The 21,983-nt window shown below is 34.7% G+C and overlaps 1 protein-coding gene across 1 annotated transcript in view; it reads left to right on the top strand.

Moving 5' to 3' along the window:
* The window catches only part of RSRC1 (arginine and serine rich coiled-coil 1), a 412,097-nt gene that overhangs the window by 184,919 nt on the left and 205,195 nt on the right, over positions 1-21,983 (top strand). Inside the window, exon 5 of the mRNA XM_019440420.2 lies at positions 9,867-9,903. Coding sequence (XP_019295965.2) covers positions 9,867-9,903 — 37 coding nt within the window. The remainder of the gene's footprint in view (positions 1-9,866; positions 9,904-21,983) is intronic.

The raw sequence follows: 21,983 nt of genomic DNA, 5'->3' as shown, positions 1-21,983 counted from the left end.
CATGTTTCCTGAATGAATTATGCTCGCAAACCAAGGTTTTACTGTATATAGCTTTTAGCTGCCACTGCTGTTTCTTTCCCTTTTTTCCTCTCTCATGAACAACGTGCACAATTGTACATGATGGCCCTGAAAACTTACAAAATAACAATTATTTAAAATTAAAGACTGTAAGTAATATTTTTCTTGCACCTATTCTGGGCTGGATACTCTCCTTACTTGACCTCTACCAGGTTATGTGGGGCCTTTGAGCTCACTCTCCCTGCCTCTTCTTTTCTACTTACCCAGTCTGCTCACATGCAACCAGTCCTTCAGGATACTGCTAAAATTACCCACCTCTTTGAAATATTTTCCAACGACTGTGATACATATGGCAATTTCTCCTTTTTCTGAACTTCTCTTGGGCTAGATCAAGAACATGGATTGAAGGGGGTTGTGGTGAATGGGTTGCATCTCACCTGCTAACTCAAGACAAATGGTAGTGACTCCTTAGAGCACCATCTTGAGAAAGATTCTTGAGCTACAGCTGGTCTCAGTGAGAAAGAGGATTGTCATTGACTAGGAATGTTAATCCTGCATGTGAGAAATAGCAGAAAGGTAGCATGTTCACATGCATTCTCCTACCTTGCATGGACATTAACTATTTTGTGTAACAGTCTTGGTTTGACAAAACAGTTTTAAATATCTAAGGCATAGATAAATTATCTTAATACTTGTACTTTTTTTTGTTGATGATGTTTGGTTATGTTATTGTTATTTTATATCTACTCAGAATTTGTTATGGAGATAGGTATAAGGGTGCTCAGTAAATTTATTTCTCTTGTTCACTCTTGCTGTTCCAAGTCTCTTTCTAGTATAATTTCTCTTGTATCTGAGGTATTCCTTTAGCAGTTCTTTAGATCAGATATATTAATGATGAATTCTCTTAGTTTTCCTTCCTCTGAAACTGTTCTCTAGAACACAACTGCAAAAACATTGAAATCTCTTTTCTTTCCTTTGTATACCATTTCTGTGAACTTTAGAACCTGTTTACGTGAGTGACAGTAAATGGCTTAATTGACACATACCAACTTAAGTGTTTACCTTCCCGTTAGAGTAAGCTCAGTGTGTATCTCAAGTCCTCAGCTGTTTCATATGTTGAGTGGATGCTCACTTATACTTGTAAAACTAACTAAAGAATCTTGAAAAAAGAATAGTACATTTAAAATTCAGTAACCATGCTACAGTTGTTTGTGCAAATGATTTGTAAGTTCTAGAGCATAATTTATTGCAAACAGGAGATAAAAACTTACTTGTAAAAAATACTGAACTGCAGTAACATAAGAATATACATTTTGAGCCAGTGATATGTAAGTTATTCTCCAATCAGGTGATAAATGCTGAGAATTCTAACCAAACTGGTAAGTTGAAATTGAGAATTCCGGAAAGATCTTTTTGGAACTTAGAGCTGATATTCTGTATGTTTCTTATTGGGATTAAAATGTAAAAAACATCAGGTAATTGAGAAATTATTTTTGTTTACTTTTTCAACACACTTTATCATTCTGCTCCTTTCAAAGAGATCAGGTTAGAATGTGCTTGTATCAGGATATACATGGTATTTTTATTGTATGCTAGCCATTGGGCTAAGCTTTTTATATGTATTTGTTATTTGAAAAGTAGACTGACTTTCATTTATAGGTATTACAGTTGGAACAGATTTTGAGGTGATTTAAAAAGCTAACATCTGTAAGGGGCGCCTGGGTGGCTCAGTCAGTTGAGCGTTGGACTAGGCTCAGGTCATGCATGATCTTGTGGTTTGTGGGTTCAAGCCCTGCATCGGGCTCTGTGCTGACAGCTCAGAGCCTGGAGCCTGTTTCGGATTCTGTATCTCCCCCTCCCGTTGCCCCTTTCTCATCACACTGTCTTTCTCAAAAATAAATAAACATTTAAAAATTTTTTTTTAAAAAGCTAACATCTATAAAGATATTTCTTGATTTTGAAAGTGGAATGCACTCATTGGTTCATTATTGGTCTGTCATATTGAATCAGTCTTTACTGAGTAACTTCTATATACATGCTGATTCTTTTTTTAATCCTGTATTTGAATTTAAGAATGAAAAAATTAGAGAAGATCCATAACTTGACAAAGTTATTTAGTAAGTAGTGGAGTTGGAATTTGAACCCATGGTTTTCTTAGTGATTATTTGAGATGGGAGATATAGATTTTTTTTTGTTTGTAAGTCAGGATTTTAAAAACCTTGTCTGCCATTACATAAAAAAAAAAGACAAAAAACCTCATGTATATTTTTGCTTTATGAAAGAGATATAAAATTGTGATAAGACTCTCATCATATAACTATAGGAAACTACAGCACAGTAATCTTTTAGAAGTGGATAATATACTTAGTTCATGACAAAAAAACCTGTAAAATTTTTTATTTAGGAATTACTCTGTTTTCCATAATGTGTGTGTACATTTTATATGGAATAATACATAAATATATTTAATCTTTTATTTGTTAAAGACTTGTTCAGTGAAATGATACTTAGTGCTACTTTAGTTAGTTACCTTCATTATGGTTTCTGAGTATTTTATAACTAAATACCCACTGGATTTTGGCTTGCCTTATGAAATGGCTTTGATTTATATTTATTTTGTTAACTTTTCTACTCTCCACCTAAAAGAGTCACTTTTCTTTGGATGTCTTTTATTTTTTTAATTTATTTTTATTTTTTTAAATTTTTTTTAACGTTTATTTATTTTTGAGACAGAGAGAGACAGAGCATGAACGGGGAGGGTCAGAGAGAGGGAGACACAGAATCTGAAACAGGCTCCAGGCTCTGAGCTGTCAGCACAGAGCCTGACGCGGGGCTCGAACTCACGGACCGTGAGATCATGACCTGAGCCGAAGTCGGCCGCTTAACCGACTGAGCCACCCAGGCACCCCTTAATTTATTTTTAAACTGTTACTTTTTTTTTATAGTCATATATTTGAGTTTCTTTTTTTTTAAATATATATAATTTATTGTCAAATTGGTTTCCATACAACACCCAGTGCTCATCCCAAAAGATGCCCTCTTCAATACCCATCACCCACCCTCCCCTCCCTCCCACCCCAAACTGTTACTTTTATAAACAAATCCATAATAGATTTCAGATGTAATAAGGAATGAGAAAAATCATTTACTTTTACTGGGACAAGCAAGTACTTTTTAAAAATTCAAACTTATATTTTGCAAATATACGTGCAAAATATGGAGAATAAGGAAGAATGCCTTCATCAGAAGGAATAGAGTTTTTCACAAATACTATTGTTAATTGTGACTCTTTGACCTGATTCCCTTAGACCATTATAAAACCTGAATTATCACTTTGGTGTAATATTGTTCCTAGTTCTAAAAAAATCTTTGTTTGTTTAGATATTTCCTGAGAGGCTATAAGCTTTAACATAGCAACAGTTTCTGGATTTAGAACATGCTTCCTTTGGCAAAATAATGAAATGTGTGCCACAAAGTTAAATTAGTATCCTTCTTTTTAAATTTTTTCTTGCCTGCCATGGTATGATTGATGCATGGCATCTTTATGCTCAAAAGAGACCTAATATTGGAGCTGACAGGTGCCACCAGGTTTATTTAGGACAACCTCAGCCTCATCCCAGTTAGTTTCAAAATGTCTGCCTCATACATGTTGAGCCCAGTACTGCATTTCCTGCTTTAGAGCCTCGTGTAATGTCAACATTACTATCTGTGCTGCCTCAACTACAAATTGGATGAACAGCCCGTGACACTTTTTCAATATTATTACATTAAACCAAGTGGATTTTGATTGATAACCTAATATTCAACTAATGCAAAACATCAATCATGGCAAGTATATTAATTATTTAATATTGCAGTCTAATTCAGAAATCGATGTGCTGCATGAGGGGAAGGGAAACTCATGGTTCCCAGAAGATTTAAGACAGGGAATGATTAAAAAAAGACCTGCTGTACTCCTGTGTGTTAGTTCGATACAAATCTTTATTCATTTGCCAATAATTTCTTCCCATTTTCCACTTCAAGACCATTTTATCAGTTTTGAGACCTATAATTGAATTAAGTCTGCTTTCAGCACAGGGCAAAAGGAGTTGCACAAATATTGATGAAGTCATGACAGGGACAACCCAAGAGACAGACCACTAAAGAGGACAGAGTTTATACCATTTGTTGCAAGATCCCTATGTCAATGTCTTGGATCTTGCCTCTCTATTTAAAAAAATTTTATTAAGACTTTTGGAGCCACTTTAAGACTTGTATTTAAATATGTATTATAGAAACAGATTTCTATAGTACGTTACAGTTTATAGTGTTCCTTCATATGTATTATCTTCTTTTTTCACAGCCCCCGTCTGCATTAGTAAGGCAAGCGTTAACAGAGTCTTCATATCATTGGTGGACAGTCTTAGCTCAGAGAAGTTGGATTGTTACCAAGCTCATGCAGCTGTTTTGTAGTACAGCTTAAATTTGAGTTTAGGTATTCTGCTTCTGAAGCCAGGGTTATATATCATGCTGTCTTGTGTAGTGTTTATGTACTCATGATGTTTTATTTGTGTTGTTTTGAGGTGGCCACTTTTCCTTGTCTTTCTGCCCAAAGTAAGACTAAAGAAAATTGATTTTTATAGAAACCTTGTTGAAATTTTGGTGTTGCAATCTATGATACATATTAAATTTTAGAAATATGTAAACCTTCTGGACATAAATAAAAATTTCTTAATCTATTATGTCTTTTACTAGAATAGAATGTCCTTTTTCATATATATCTCTCTCAAAAAATATATATGTAGGTATGTTATTTGGAGGAGGAGTTGCTTAAATATATTTTCTCATGAAACTTACTACCCCAGTTTTCTTTTGGTTCAAATTTGCCTGATTATATCTTTTACTCTCCCTTTTTTGGAAACTTTTCTGAATCCTTTTGTTTTATGTATCTCTTGTAAATGACACATTGCTGGATTTTGTTTCTTACCCAATCTGAGAATCTTCTCTGGCATTTTGTTTCCACGTCATTTGGGTGAACTTTCTTTAGTTTTCTTTGTAGTCACTAATTGCTTAGAATACAATAATTACTATGTTCTAATCCAACCTTTACTTGCCTTGTCTGTACTGTGTTACATTCTTTAGAACTTCTTTCAAATAATGTCTTTGTGTAGTGAATTTCCTGAAAGCTTGCATGCTGAGAATTTATTTTTTCTTCAATTTAAATAATAACTATTAGCAGTATCAAAATTACAGGTTCACAGTCCTTTTCCTTTAACACTTTGTCTTGGAAGTTCATACTCCATCGTTTATACTCCAGCAGTAGTGTTGAGACATTTGATGTCAGTGTTATTCTTCCTGTATGGAGAGGTATGCTTTTTCTTTCTGGAAGCTTTAGCCTTTGTTCTTGATCTGTAGCAGTCTTAATTATCCTTATATTATGCTTTGCTGTGGATTTTCTCTGAACTATCCTGTTCACTACTCTTTGTACCCTTTCAGTCTAAGATTTTATATCTGGGAATTTTTTGTCATTATTTCTTCAAATATATTTTCTCTCCTATTTTGCCTTTGCTTTCATTCTAGGGTTCCCATATTATATAGATGTTGACACTTGTATTCTTATCTCTTATTTGTTCTGTCTTTTCATCCCTTTCCTGTGCCTTCTGGGAGAGCTACACCCAGTGTACCAGATCATCAGCTTATTCTCTGTAGCTATGATGCTATTGTCCTTGGAGTTCTTTATTTCAAACAACTGTATTTTTAAAATATATGTATTTTTAATATTTATTTATTTTTGAGAGGAAGCACGAGCAGGGCGTGGGCAGAGAAAGAGGGAGCGCAAAGATCTGAAATGGGCTCTGCGCTGACAGCAGAGAGCCCGACCCCGGGCTCAAACTCATGAACTGTGAGATTGTGACCTGAGCCTAAGTCAGAGACTTAGCCTTAGACTGAGCTACCCAGGCACCCCCTCAAACTCCTGTATTTTTAGTAGCCGCTATCTCATATTGATTCTTCTTCATAACTGTTTATTTTGGTATTCAGTTTCTAAAAACCTTTTATCTTTAAAGATGTTAGTATGCTTACAGTATACTCTTGCCCAGTTTGTTCTTTTTTCCTCTGGATGAGGTTGCTCATTTGTTGTTTTTTTTATTCCTGTGCTGCTTCCCCTCAGAGGTCATACAGTTTACCTTATGGACTTCTCTTATTTCTTTGCAACAATCAGCTGCCTTGGCTAATAACTTTAGAGAGAGGGGTAAAATCTCAGATCTGACGTGTGCTTCTCTGGGATAATTTAAAAACTAGTGTGTGAAGCCTCTAGCATTGTACTCTGGCCTCTGTCAGCTACATTTTCCGTAGTGTCCTCATACTCCTTCAAAAACAAAATAGAACAAACCAAAACAAAACAACCACACACCACACACGTACAAACAACTCTTAATACTACTTTCCCACACAACTGCTCACTGTTGCAGTTGGCCTTGCTCTCTTGTGTGGAGTGGAGATAGAGTAGGGCCGGGTAGAACCTCTCAGGGACCTGAACTGGTTGCTACTGATTCTCCATTCAACCTTGTCTTCGTGTTTAGATGTCAGATCCTTATTAGTTGAATACGTAATCCGATGCAGGCACTGTATTGGGTGCTGGGATATAAAAATTTTACAGATGCAATCCATGTTCTCAGGGTGTCATTGGGACATTTTAGTGGTGTCAGTGGGAAAGTAAATAGGTATTAATAGTAAAGTGAGGTAAATTATGTGATGAGAACACATGGGAAGAGTTGATTAGTTTTTTTGTGAGGAAGGGAAAATGTTTCCTTGCCAGTATGGATTGCATCCTTAGGGATATTTTGTTGTTGTTGTTGTTGTTGTTGTTGTTTTGTTTTGTTTTGTTTTGTTTTTGTTTTTAAGCTAGGTAAGGAAAGACTAGAAGAGGAGTATTTCAGATGGAGAGAGCAAGTGGTTTAGTGGTAAGGGAAGCCAGGTTAATAATTTCTTATGGCTATTGCTGTCACAGTCTTTGTGATGTAGCTTTGGCAAGATAACAGAGGGAATAAGTGAACTAGAGTGGAGTAGGATATTGTGGTTTTTAAAAAGGGAATGACATGATCAAGCTTACATTTTAGGAAGATCTTGCTGTATTACGGAGAATGAATTGGCATGGGGCAAGGCAGGAGCCATCGGGACCCATCAAGAGGCTTTTGCAGTAGCCTGGGAGAGAAAAGATGATGGCCTAAAATAAAGTACATACTCTGAGGATAGAAAGAAGTAGCTAAATCAAAATGGTAATTAAGGATGTTAGATGGCCAAGACTCTGTGGTTGATTACATTTGCTTACATTTGGTAGTGGAGGAAAGGGCATGTGTCAAGGATGATCCCTAGTTTTCATTCAGGTGTACTATTCAAAATGCCTATTTCCTAAATAAGAATCACTTGGAAATAAAACAAAGCAATAGTCTCACCAACCTTTTTTTTTTTTTTAAGTTTATTTATTTTGAGACAGAGAGAGAGAGAACAAGCAGAGGAGGGGGAGAGAGAGAATCCCAAGCAGGCTCTGTGCTGTCAGCATGGAGTTCGGCATGGGGCTCAATCCCACAAATGGTGAGATCACGACCTGAGCCGAAATTAAGAGCTGGACGCTTAACCAACTGAGCCACCCAGGTGCCCCAAGAACAGTTTCTTATCCTTGATCCCAAAATGCAAATAGTTTAAAATACTGGAAGGTTTTCCCTGAGCTCGTAGCAAACTCAATTGATAGCAAAACCAACCCTGAAATGAAGTTATTCCTAGTCTTTGTTTATCCCACTTTGGGTGGACATTCGTGTTTCTTTCACAATTATTTATGTGGACAACGATGAGATGCTGCTTCAAACCCTGCTGCCAGTGTTACATGACATACAGTATACTCTCTATACCTTATTACGTTTCTAAAATCCAGAACATTCTGATGAAGGATGTCTAGTCCCAGTGGTTTCAGATAGTAAATTATGGACTTGTACTTTGAATCTGAGCAGTTTTTGTTCCTTTTGTTGCAGTGTTATTTTCTAATAAGAACCATTACGTGACATTGTAGCCATGGGGACAAAATGAAGTAGATGCATGTCATATAGTGCAAACTTCAAGTTAGACTGCCAAGTGAAGGTGCAAAACTGAGTATAGTAGGCTTCTGTTTGGGTTAAAAAAAAAAACAGAGAAGAAGGATGCATGTGTGCTCGCGCGCGCACACACACACACACACACACACACACACACCCCTAGAATATCGTTAGAAAGACAAAGAGCTAATATCTGATTAAGAACTCGGAGTCAGTGGTGGGAGGAAGACTTAATTGTATTGTTGTGCGTGCACACACATATTGCACTGTCAGATTTTTTACTATATGCATTATTTTTTTGTTTAAATTTTAAGTTACAGTGACTGTATGAAAATGTCCTTATGAAAACATAAATATTTATTTGACTTCTAGTTCCAGTAAATGAATTAACTTGATAACAATAAAGTTAAAAATAATTATTTATGTACGTATACAATTAAATATCTCTACAATGTATTCCTGTCATTTGTCATTAGGACTGCATCCAAAGAATGAGTTTCAGAAATCCTTACATTTTTAAGCGTTGAATATATAGTATTGATACGATCGCCAGAAGCAGCAAGTAGAGAAGAGAATGGCTAAAGATGAGTCCTAATCAGTAGATGTTGTAATTTATTCTCAGTATGCCAGACTGGGCAGTGAGAGCAAAAGTTGGAAGCCATGAGTATAGTTTTCAGGCAGCAGATCTGAAGGGGAAAACGATAGGGAAATTTGGAAAGATTGTGTAGCAAGACAAAGGAAACAGATAAGTATATTTTTGGCAGAGAAAATTGGAGATAGAAATAAGGAGAAGAAAAGTAAACTTGGGGCCCCTTTAGAGAAAGAAAGAGGTGTGAGGGAAAGATTAAACATCATGAATGCAATACAGTTGTTGGATGTTTCATAATTATTTTCTGCAATGTAGTAGAAGTTATACTTTCATATTAAAAATACAAAGCTTGGTATTTATGATGGAATTAAAATACTACTTGGTCTGAGTGAAGAAATTCTAAGTCCGTTTGTCACTAATAAACTAGTATAAACCAGAATCAAGGGAAAAAATCCAATTATTAGCCACATTTTACCAAATATATATTTAAATTATCTTTGTTACTTAGTTCCATCAGCAGTCCTTTTACAGTGAAAAGCAAGAAGTTAAATATTTAAAATATATCATGATATTTGATGTTTGTGTCTTATTTGATGAGATTTTGTTTTTTACTATTACAACAGGTCCTGATTTGTAGTGCACTAAGTTAATAAAATTAATGTCAGGGAAAAACTTGTTAATATTTAGTTACTTAGCTATATAGTCACAAACGTATTCTTTATGTGTATTTTTTTTATATAAAAATGAAATCATTGGTGGATGGATATTTGATAAAGCAAAAAAAGTAACATGTCAATTGTAGAATCTAGGTGGTAGATAGAATCTGTATGAACATTTTGTAATAAATGTTGGGGAAAACAAATTCTAATGAAAGAGCTAATGTGAAATAAATAGATGTTTTGTGAATAGTAAAATAATAGTACACTTGAGTTCCTTTTGTTCTCTGCTTACTGAAAAATCTGAAACATTCTGTTAGTAGATGACCAGTTTTAGTGGTAATACTATTAGATGTAAATAAGTTATTTGTTTCCTTTTGATGGAAATTGTTTTGTCCTTCAAACCAGTGTTATTGTGAACATTAGTGAAGATATATGAAAAAATCATAAGGTTTTATAAAACATATTTGAGGTAAATGTAAATTATGGCAGACAAGTGTTTAGCAACTATTTAGAACTTTTATTCTTCTATTTTAGGGAATCCGGAAACATCAAAGCTGGATTAGAACATCTGGTAAGTTCTAATTTTCTCTTGAACATTTGCATCATCTTTGATATCTGCATTCTAAATGAACACTTTTGAATGAGCTTTGAATACCTTGTATTGAGAAAGTCAACCATTTCCCAAAGGGTCAGCTTACTGTTATTATGTGAAGGCACTTACATTTTCATTTATCTTATCATTTCAAGGGAATTTGAAATTTTTTTAAATTACTTTTTTTTTTTTTTGATGTAGAGATGAAATAAAATGGATGACAATCCTTGGATTGATGATTGCTTTAATTATAAACAAAAATGTTTGGTGTAGAATTTTTGGCATATCTTGATCTGACAAAAACAAGCTTGTGTTTTAAGAAAAACACAATCAAATATTGCATGCATAAATATGGTATGTTTTAGCAATTTAACGGCTTTGAAAGAAGGGCACAGCTTTGTTTTTCCTGATGTCTCTGCTTTATGAATAATGCATCGGTTTAAACTACATTCCGTTTTAGAATATAAAATAATTGAGTTGCAGAATTTTTGGTTTAAGTAAACATTTTTAAAGTACAGATGAAATTCAGACTGACTTAACCTTAGAATCTGTCCATTGATCAAAAAATTAGAGGAACTGTTGTGTTATACCAGGTCCAAAATTCATTTAGCTCACTGCATTGAGTGTTCATTACAACATTAAGTAGTTCATTTAAACAGAGCATTATAAAGTCATGCTCTGGTTTCTGGTCAAATCCAAATGTTGAATAATTAATGATAGAGATTCTTTTGTAAATACAATCTAAGTACTTTTTTAATGCGAGACTTCATTCGTATATCATATTGTAGCTTTGTTAACTATTAATGTGCTTTTGTTTGCTCCCACTAAAACAAACAGTAGCAAGAGCCAGCTTCATTTTGACTTACAGTAGTTTTAGAGTTGGAAGGGGTTTTTAGTTTTCCTTGCAACAGCTAAAGAAAGCTGAGGAAAGCTAGACTTTAAAAAAATGGTCTTAATAAGTACAGATTAATTATTAAGAAGCTATATGTAACAACCTAGTTTAGAATATTTGAACTATACGTTTGTCCAGATTAGTAGTAAGTAAATAACACTGTTAATATTTGAAATTATTTCCTGAATCCCAGTTTGTCACTTCATAGTGGCATATATAGTTAGGAAATATGGACATTAGAATAAAAATGTTAATCTAAAACAAATTCCAGTATTGGTTGGGGGCTTACAACAAGGAAAAACAGCTACCATTGTGCCAGAATGAGCTTTTATACTCACTTATAAATTGTTATTTATTGAAAAGACTTCATATTTCTTGTTTCATATGCCTCAGTAAATAATAATTAATTTTTTAGTTTAAATTTTATATTTTTTTATATTTACTAGTATGAACTCATCTTCAGTGATTATTTCATGCATTTCTACTCTACTTATAATCTTATTCAGCACTGGTTTTCTAACAGCCTTGGGTTGCCAGGAAAGCTCCCCAAAGCAGGTGGCACTCCAGACTGCCACTGCCCACTTTAATCAGAATGGTTTCACTTTTAGTTATTTTGTACATTTTTAAATTTTTAAAATAAGATTTTATTTGAAGAAAGAGTTTTCCAACTAAAAACGCTTAAAACCTTTGATCAAACATAGCTACTTATTAAAGTCAGGAGTAATTATTAATTATTCTTGATCCTGTTATATTTCATTCTCATCTGGGTCATACACATCAAATATATTTCAAAGATAATGTATTTTAGGATAAGAGAGGCAGGATTAATACAACAGGTAGTGAAGTAGATAATTTTAATGCATTTATTTAGATTGTTCAAAAGACTCTATAGCTTGACATTATAAAATTGACCCACTGACTGGGAACTATTAACAATAGCATGAATGTATTAACATGTAACATAATATCCTATATACACACACCTATATACATATCATACTGCCTTGTGCACTACTGTCCTGTAAAGTCAGTGATATTCTTCACAATTGCCTAGGATGGAAGTGAACTCAAGAATTTATTATTTGGGTGGCGTCCTGGTGGCTCAGTCGGTTAAGCATCCGACTTCAGCTCAGGTCATGATCTCGTGGTTCATGAGTTCGAGCCCCACATCGGGCTCTGTGCTGACAGCTCAAAGCCTGGAGCCTGCTTTGGATTCTGTCTCTCTCTCTCTCTGTCTCTCTCTCTGTCTCTCTCTATCTCTCTCAAAAATATAAAGATTAAAAAAAAGAATTATTATTTGAGCATTAATGAAACCTGTCTGTCTAGCAGCTATGGGCTCTGTAGGTTTGTGTCTCCTCAGTTTCCAGCTGAGAAGATACTTACAGCCCTTACCACCTAGCACTTGTAGCCCTTCTTTGAATTGGCTGTGTGGCTAAATACAATAGATTATGATCTTTAAAAGTATATGGTATAAAATTAAGAACATTCCACACGTGGTATTAATTTCTTTTTTATGTTTCCATCATTTTCTGTTTTTTAAAATTTATTTATATTATCATAGAGAATTAAAATTGTTCTAAGAGAGGGTAGAAGCCAGTATAAATTTAAGTAAGCTAAGAAAGGGGTCCTTGGCTGGCTCAGTCAGTGGAGCATTCAACTCTTGATCTTGGGGTAGAGATTGCATTAAAATAAGGTCTTTTATAAATAAAAAAATAAAAATAAATAAGCTAAGAAAAATGACATGGCATCATATTATACTTGCCACAAGGACACATACACGGTTGTACTACTATTGTATTCTGTGTTTATGGACTCTTCTTGTAACACTAGAAAGGAAAAAGGTGTGGGGAGAGAAAAGAGTAGGGTAGGTGGACTGTGTTGCCCTGGAATGTCTTCAAGGGCTGATCTCATTGATTTGTCACAATCTCTCAAACTCTCAATTCAGCCTTTGTTCTATCATTTCTTTTTTCCTGTGTTGCTACCTTCTCCTGGGAACTGTCCAGCATGTCATTCTTTGCTTAAATTTTTTACTGTATTGCCCAATCCTATTTTATTTTTCTTTTCACAAACTTGTCTGCTACTCATAAAGCCTGTGTGTGTTGAAAAGTTCTAGACAGGGTCTTTGAAGGTCAGTGCCTCATCATCCATTGGTGATTTTTGCCTGATGATTGTAAAATGGAGATTTTCTACTACTGCCTCCCATATTTAGCAGTCAGCATTCGACTTTAAGGAAGAGCCCACCTGTATTTCTTGTTTTCTCTATTTATTGTGAACAAGGACTCATGGATATTTATTTTATTAAATAGGTTATTTAAAAAAAATTTTTTTTTAATTTTACTTATTCTTTGAGAGAGAGACACAGACAGAGACAGAGCGTGAGCAGGGGAGGGGCAGAGAGGGAGACACAGAATCCATAGCAGGCTCCAGGCTCCGAGCTGTCAGCACAGAGCCCGACACGGGACTCAAATCCATGAACAGTGAGATCATGACCTGAGTCAAAGTCAGATACTCAACCGACTGAGCCACCCAGGAGCCCCTTATTAAATAGGTTATTATCCATTACTTTTCTAACTTATTTTGATGCTTCTTGTCCCAGATTTGTCCAGGGAGTATCCTTTCAAGATGGCTTTTGGATCGTTTCTACATACCCCATCTTTTTTTAAAAACACTTCTTTATTTTCTGGCACAACAAGATGTTCCAGGCTCATTTGAAACCTTCCCTGTCCTACTCATGGAATCAGCTATTTCTTCAAATTACCCTATTTCATTTTAGAGGGAAATGGTATTTATGAATCAAGGTCTGGATGTGTGACATGTCCACTGTCTCTGGGATTTCATTACTTCTTGGACTTTTTAGTCCTAGATTAAATAGATAGGTGGGTGGGTAGGTAGGTAGTTGATATTTGGGACTTAGATGCTTAGATAGGTATTTTTTTTTAAGTTTATTTTATATTTATTTTGAGAGAGAAAGAGAGTGAGAGTATGTATGCAAGTGGGGGAGGGGCAGAGAGAGAGGGAGGGAGAGAATCCCAAGCCGACTCCACAATATCAGCGCAGAACCCAAGGTGGGAGTCAGTCTCACGAACTGTGAGATCATGACCTGAGCCAAAACCAAGAGTTGGACCCTTAACCGACTGAGCCACCCAGGTGCTCTGAGAGGTAGGTAATTTTAAGAAATTATGAGTCCGACTAACATCTCCAATTTCAATCCAAACCACAGAATTCTTCCTTGTTGTTCCTCATTTCACATTTGTATTTCCCTTTATTCACGGTGAGAACTGTGACTCCTAACAACACCAATACATTTACCCATTTGTTCAATTATGTAATACATGCAAAATAGTTTTGAAATTGCTACAATCATATCTTATGAAAGTTAAAACTTAATAGAGTTCAAGATTTGTTTCAAGAGTTTATTTCAGTTTATTTCATGTTTATTCAAGAGTTCTTTTCCCCCTTGAGTGTAGTTAGGTAATTCATTTGAAATATCATTGCATGCATGTGTTTCTGTTTGTATTCAATTTTAGGTGCCTTTGTCCCCATTCTTGTTGATTTAATTGTATGGTTGGATATGTTAACATGCTTCCAAAATTCAAAATATTATACCAAGTCAAAATACTATACATAATACATCTCTCAGAAAGCTGTCATCCCCTTTCTTTCTAGCTTGTTCTCTTCTGTCCTTTATAGGTGGCCAATTTTATTAACCTCTGATTTATTCTTCTTATGCATCTTCTTGTGAAATAAAGCATATATGTACATATATGTATATGTGTGTATTATTCCTATTTCCTCTGTCTTACAAAATGTAGCACATTTATTTTTTTGTACTTTGCTTTTTTTTTTCTTCTCTCTGTCTTGGAAATCACTCCCTAATTACTGTGGGTATCATTATATTTACTATGTTTCTTTTTCTCTTTGTGTCTTATTTATTAAGGGTATGAGATTTTAGCCTACTTATATGCCTGCCACACTTTAATAGATGCTGGCAGAGGACATGAGATTTCTGGGTCAGAGACACAGCTCTTGTATTACTAACAGCACCAAAGGTAGCACATAATACATGGTTATATAGGTTCCTTTTGACATACAAGTACCAAGGGGTGATGGTGCATACAGTGGGTTTGTGTCGTAGCTGAGGGAATATTCTTTAAGGAGCTGACAGAAAATTGGCCCAAACTTTGCCCAAGAGAAAAACATTACCTTTAGTATACTAATTTGGTAGCAGAACTGCCTGATCCAATCAAGGGGGAGTCTATATCTTCCAAGACTTTACTATACAAAACATCTTTGAAAAGATAGTTCTGAAGAAAGGCTATTGGCTGATATAAGGTGTGCAGAACCTATGGAGAATTGTCTCTGAAGAGCTATTATTATTGTTATTGTTAAGTTAGAAAGGTTTGTGGTTTTTTTCTAGGGGTTACCTTTATATTTATATCTTTCATAATGTATAATGCTTTTACTATCCCTTATTCCTACTTAACCTTTTAAATGGCATCCCTCACTTCCCACCTGTTATCTTTGTAATAGCCAGTGCTCCTATTGTACTTTGCTTTCCTCATTTTCCTCCCATTTCTTCTTGTATTCTTGCTACTCTGTTGGAATACATGATGTTTGCATACTGTCTATCCATGCTGTCACCTTTTTTTAGAATCACCTCTAAAATTAACCGTATTACATATTTACCATCAGCTTGTTTGCTGATGTTTCCCTCCTTGTCCCCTGTTTTGTGTGTAACTCATCTAGTAGTATATTCTTCAGGACAGCCTCCTGTGTACAGTATTCCTTGAGATCTTGCACATTCTAAGCTGTTTCTGTATGGTTTTACTATTTGAATGACAGTTTGACTGGACATAAAATCCTTGACTTATAGTTTTTTCCCTTGACTTTCTGGAAAATGTTATCCTGCTCTTGATATTTGTGGCACTAGCCTTATTTTCTTAACCTTGCGTATTACTTGATTTTTTTTTTTTTTTTTTTGCCTTGAGGCATTGCCATTTTTTTCATTGTCCTTGTTTTACTAGGATGATTCTCAAAGTTGATTATTTCTGACTACTTTTGGGTTTTTGTTTTCATATGCAGACCTAAGTTTTCTCACTTCTGGAAATAACTTTTTGGATTATAATACTAAATATTAACTGTTCCATTGTTTTGTTTTCTTTTTCAGGGATTCCAGTTATACATGTTTTCTATATAATTATATATAGAATCTTTCTTTGCCCATCTATTTCAGTCTTTTTGAGTCTTTGTACTACTTTACTTTGTTTTCCAACAACTGAGAACTAGTTTGCCTGGTTTCATTTACTATTTCTTAGCAAATTTTCATTCAAATTTATTCTTCCTTGGATACCTTATAATTTATTCTTCACTTCTGAAATAGTTTTTCTTCCATATCTATTCTTATTTTTTGAATATCTGAATGTTCTCGGTTTTCTTATTGTTATTTGTCCGAATAAGCCTTGTACTTTGGGTTGATTTTAAGGGAAGAGTTTTTATCTGTTGAAATGTTTTGATTTACATTTTCTGTTTACTGATTCTTGTAATAGCTTTATATAGGGTTTATTTGATTTCTTTCCTCCTTTCCTTTCTTCCTTTCTTTTGAAAATTCTAGACATTTTGTAGACAGGGCTCCTAGTTCAAGGGTACCTGCTTCTGTAGTAAAACAAATGTATTTTCTTTAATGGCCAATGGTGGGGTGTGGCAGGGATGAAAGGGTTGGCATGTTTTATTTCTGTTTAGCTGTTTGTTTCTTCTTACTTTCTTCTTTCTTGTCACTGTCACGTATTTATCTGATTTTCTCCGAGAAACAGTGCTTCCTGAGGCTGCCACTTCAGTTCCACTCACTTTCAAGCCCCTTCCCTCTAGCTGGTGCTATGGTAACACCAAACCCTAGATCTGTGTTCACTATTTTGGCACTTTAGTGTTGTACTTTGTTTTCCTGGGGATTTTTTGTTTGTGCTTCTAGTTTATGTATTAAACTTATGATTCCTATCAGGATGGGGAGGGCTCTGTGAACATTTTTACCTCAAAGAGAAATTCATAATGGAAAATGTTGGAAATCAGTGTTGAGTAGACTTTGAATCCTGAGTAGTCCTCCTATGGGAATCCTGCAGGAATTGTCAGCAGAATTAAACACAAAACATCTCAAAGAGCTCAGTGACCATATCTATTTAAAGACTTAGAAATGAGTGAATACACTGGTTATAATGTTATGCTTAGATTTCATAATTAACTTAAATAATACTTTTTATTTGGTGAAGAAGCCTATACAAATTAAAGACCTCTGGTTATGATCCCAATATATGTCTGTTAACACAGAAGGGCTGAAGGAGTGGAGGTGGGTGGTTATTAGGTGATGTTGCTCCTGGCTTTTTTTTTTTTTTATTTTTATTAATGATGCTCCAAAGGTGTAGAAAATTAACTCTAAGCTCCCTTCTGCTATGTCAGAGGGACCTGACTCCATATTTTTCTACCATCTTATGTTTAAAAATTCTAGATAATGCAGTGAGTAGTTATTGAACTACTTAATGGGGACTAAAACATTTACTGTTTAGAGTGTTTTTAATGCAGTCATGTGGGATTTCTACATTTTAATTTTTATAATTATAGAAAACATACTGTAGATAAAGTGTTGCCATTTGATTACAATATAGCTATTGTTTCATTAGCAAACTATAAAAATAATGCTATCCTTTTCTCTGGGAAGAGGCATTGAGATCAGAATATGTTAGGTTGAGCTATGTGAAAAATTGTCACTTTTTTTGTTCAAAATAGTCTGTAGGTTGTTTCAGACTTGAAAGGACTACTGTGCCGTGCCCCCTTTGGCGGGGAATGAAGTGAATTATCCTGATCACTATGATGTTTCTAAGGCTCCCCGTGTTCACTTTTCTGAAGAGTCAAATAATTGGAGGTGGGGGGACATGTGATTTCGGTCAGTCCTTCACTCTTTTGAACGTGCGTATGAGTCTCCTGGAAATATTGTTTATACTCAGGTTCTGATTCTCTGGGTCTGGGGTGGGACTTGAGATTCTCCATTTAGCAAGCTCCCAAGAGAGAGATAAAGCTGCTAGTCCAGGGGCCACCAGGAAGAAAGGTACATTGAAAGGCATTGACTTGAAAGACCTGTATCCAGTGAACAAGGTCCTCTGCATGTGATGAAGAATCTAGAGGCTTCCCCCATATACCCATTGAGTATGATTCTGCAGCCTATAAATGATTGGTTGGTGTTCATAAACCCAGACAGATGGACACTCCACAGGTTTATACAAGGACAAAAATTTGTTGTCTATCTCTGCAAGAGTAACAGAGGGACCATTTTTTTTCTCCTTTCTTTGATTCCAGATGTTAAGTTCTATATTTCAGGGCTAAAGCTGGACACTAGGACTAATAATACCTTGCTCAGTCTTAGGTAGAAAATTAAATAAGTGATGATAAATCTTTTAGTAAAAAGGGTTACAAGTGTTTACTACTTTAAGTGGGATTTGCTTTCTATTAATAGTTGAATAGTGAAAGAACTCTGGAGCCATACCTGTGGGTTTTTTCTCCCCACAGAGGTCTCATTTATGTTTCTTATATTGTATAACATTTGAGAGTGATGACCTACTTGTCCTTGTGGTCAGGTAACACAGTCTGACCATTTTAAGTGTTGAAAAGCAACTGTCATTAATAGCTTGTTTAGCCCATCAGTGGTTTGTAGAATATAGTTGCTGCTTGCCAGAAATGTAGGCAGGCCCATTGCTATTATACCTGCTCATCAATAATACTACTAATCCTAATAAAAGCCCTTTCCTCTTTGTTTTAGGTTGTTTTGCATAGAACTTGGAAACAAAACTGCTGTAGTTTAGTTCACAGACTAATAATTTTATTTAATACAAGGATAAACACAGTTAATGTAGTATTGTCATACTTTTGAGGATTCAGTTGACATACAACATGAACTAGAAAATGCAACAGAAGTGGGGCGCCTGGGTGGCGCAGTCGGTTAAGCGTCCGACTTCAGCCAGGTCACGATCTCGCGGTCTGTGAGTTCGAGCCCCGCGTCGGGCTCTGGGCTGATGGCTTGGAGCCTGGAGCCTGTTTCCGATTCTGTGTCTCCCTCTCTCTCTGCCCCTCCCCCGTTCATGCTCTGTCTCTCTCTGTCCCAAAAATAAATAAAAAACGTTGAAAAAAAAAATTTAAAAAAAAAAAAAAAAAGAAAATGCAACAGAAGTTATAAACCCTATTCTAAAGTCACTTGTCTTCCATCTGTTACATCTTTAAATATCTGTTTTATTTTAATATTTCCCCACTGTGTTCTGAAAAAATGTTTCTGACATTTGTCCAAATGAGTTTGAGAATATAGTTATCTCAAAATGCGCTGACATTACTGATATAGTCTATATATTTATTAAACACTGATGAAAAATATTTATTACCTCATATAAGGACTTCAGCATAATAGATCCCTCTCCTCCCAGCATTTTAATTTATTTTTCTTACCTAAGCCAATATATATTTGAGGTTTAGGGTAAATGTGCATATTAAAACTGACACTTTCTTCAAACGGTGATCATGAAATAAAACAGCATGAAGTTTTTCTTTTTGGGAGATCAATTTCATAAATCTTTTCTTTTAACAAATAAGTGTGTCTTATGAATGTGTGAAAATTAAAATACCTTTAATGTGGATTAAATGTTAATGTCATATTACTGTCATGATTTCTTAGGCAGTTTACAGGTCTTAAGTCTGAGGACTGGCTCACATGCTAGTCAGAAACAATGCCATTGCCACTGACATGTCTCTGACATGTTTGGATCAGTTACAAGTTTATTAAAAATTGCTCCTTCAAAGAGTGATTGGTAAATATTACCCAGTTGTCCAACAGAATGAACTTGGGCCCTTTTTCTACCCTCCCTCCGTCCCCTCTCTTCCAAAGATCTGTTGTTACATTTTTAAGACATAATGGTCCCAGGAGAAAATGGTGGCCAGTTATCTTTAAAAAAATTAATAAATAGATAACAAGATGTCCTGCAATTTTCATGATCTTACTAATAGTCTCATATATATGTTTAATCTAGATAAACTTCATTTTTTTTAACTTTTATGCACATGTGCTTGTTAAAGCTTTATAGAATAAAGTAAATATTCTAAGCGCATTAAATCACCTGCCCCCGCCGACCCCAACTTCCCATTACTGAAAGTCAGCCCCTCCTGAAGCCACCAGAGTAACTGAATATTGTATTATTATTATTTGTGTTATTATTATTATCATTTGTATTCTAGTTTAGGACACTGTAGGTTCTGCTTCATTGCAAAGAATCCCACAAGGTACCTGGTAGTTATTTCACGGCCTTCTCAGGATCTAAGATCTGTGACTAGAGAGAGACAGCTAGCAGCAGAGGCAATAGGATTGTTTTCTGTTTCTCCCATCAAAGCATTAGGAGTTAAGATGGAGGGTGTCTTTGTTACAGTGGTATCTTTGGCCACACTCATTACCATTTGCCACAGAATCATAGCATCTGTATTTAACTTTAACACACACAGAACGAGGAGTCAGGAGAATCTGATTTTACTGTTTGACCTCTAGCAATGCACACAACCTCTCTGTTTTACTTTTTTCATTTACTCCTTATTAATGGGATGTTAAAATGGTGTGTGAAAATTTATAGAAACAGACTTTCTACAAGTATATCATAATTACTGTAGAGAAATAAAAAAATCTTAACTTTTCTAGTTATGTAAATAACTTCGGATTGCTAAAAACAATGTCTCATTTCTAATATGCTTACAGTGAATTGTGAGAAAATGTTGTACTTTATCTACTCACATCCTCTCCCTTTAAAAAATTTTACTATACACTTAAAAAATTTTAAAGTAATACATGTTCATTGTAGTGGGTCAAAACTGATAAAAAAATGAATGTATCTTCTCTTATCTGCCACTAATCCAGTATTGATTTAGTACGCATCTTTCTATACTTTTTTCTCTTCCCAGATATACTTACACATTTATTACTTAACTTTTTTGTTTACTTATAAACAAAATTATGATATTTTACAACTTGTACTTTTTGTTTAGTGGTGAATACGATGTGTATATATACACACATGAATCTGGTTTTTGCTAGAAATCCCTGTCAAAATATTGGAAGTTACTACTATTACCATTTTATTTCAAACATTCATAGGGGAAGTTTGAGGACTACATAATTTGCATTTTAAGGAGTCAGTGCAGATTTAATTTTATTGTCGCTCTTGGTTACCTCTATTATAGTGAATGAAAGAACTAGTTTATGATGAAATTTACAGTGATCAATAGAGGAAGGAATGGGTTACTTTATTAAAGAAAATGCTACTTGATATTTGCAAAAAACAATAAGGAAAGATAATTAGATTAGAAAAGGAACAAATGACATCTTTAAATATTTTGCAGACTTATTAGAGGCTAGTATTTTTAAATTTGAAATTTTGATGTAACTGAGTGATATATACTGCAGTATTAAATCTTGGTATTTACTGTATCATATAATTTATTTCTTTGTTGACCCTACCCTTTGAATATTCAGCTTTGTATTCTCAGCACCTCCTCTTGCAAATATTAAGTATTTATTGAATTGTTTTGAAATTGAAAGACAAGAAAATTGACATATTATTTAGGAAAGTTATCACAATTTTTTAAAAGAGGGGATGGGTTCAGTTTATTTTTTAAGTTTTTTTGTAACCAGTGGAATGAATGGAAAAAAATCAGCTGCTGAAAGCTTGAGCTTCCATTGGAAATCATTAGGAGCTTCTCTTCCATGATTTGGATATATACATAGTCTTTTGACTGAGTATGTATGAATATTACTGCCCAGGAAAAAATTACTTTTGCTTAGTGTTTTTACGTGGAAAGTTAGCCAGAGTGCTGTAGAAGCACTGTTTTAGGATTGGATGGACTGGGTCCAAGTACTGGCATCTAACCATTAGAGGATTCGGTTTGTTCATATGTAAAGTAAGAAATATGAACTAGATAATTTCCAAGGCTCTTTCTAGCCTCAAATATATAAAAATCTTTGTATGTTTAGCATATAAAGTCTTGTGTGCTTGAGACACTGCCTGCTTTAGATGACAAAGTTAATTGAGATTGATCAGAATGTACTTAGCTATGTATTGCTCTATTAGAGAATCATAAACAATTTATGTATATAAAA

Source organism: Panthera pardus, unplaced genomic scaffold, assembly GCF_024362965.1.
Source record: "Panthera pardus isolate Hobbes unplaced genomic scaffold, ASM2436296v1 HiC_scaffold_16, whole genome shotgun sequence".
Taxonomy (NCBI): Eukaryota; Metazoa; Chordata; class Mammalia; order Carnivora; family Felidae; genus Panthera; species Panthera pardus.
This window is presented reverse-complemented; position numbering and strand designations above follow the sequence as displayed.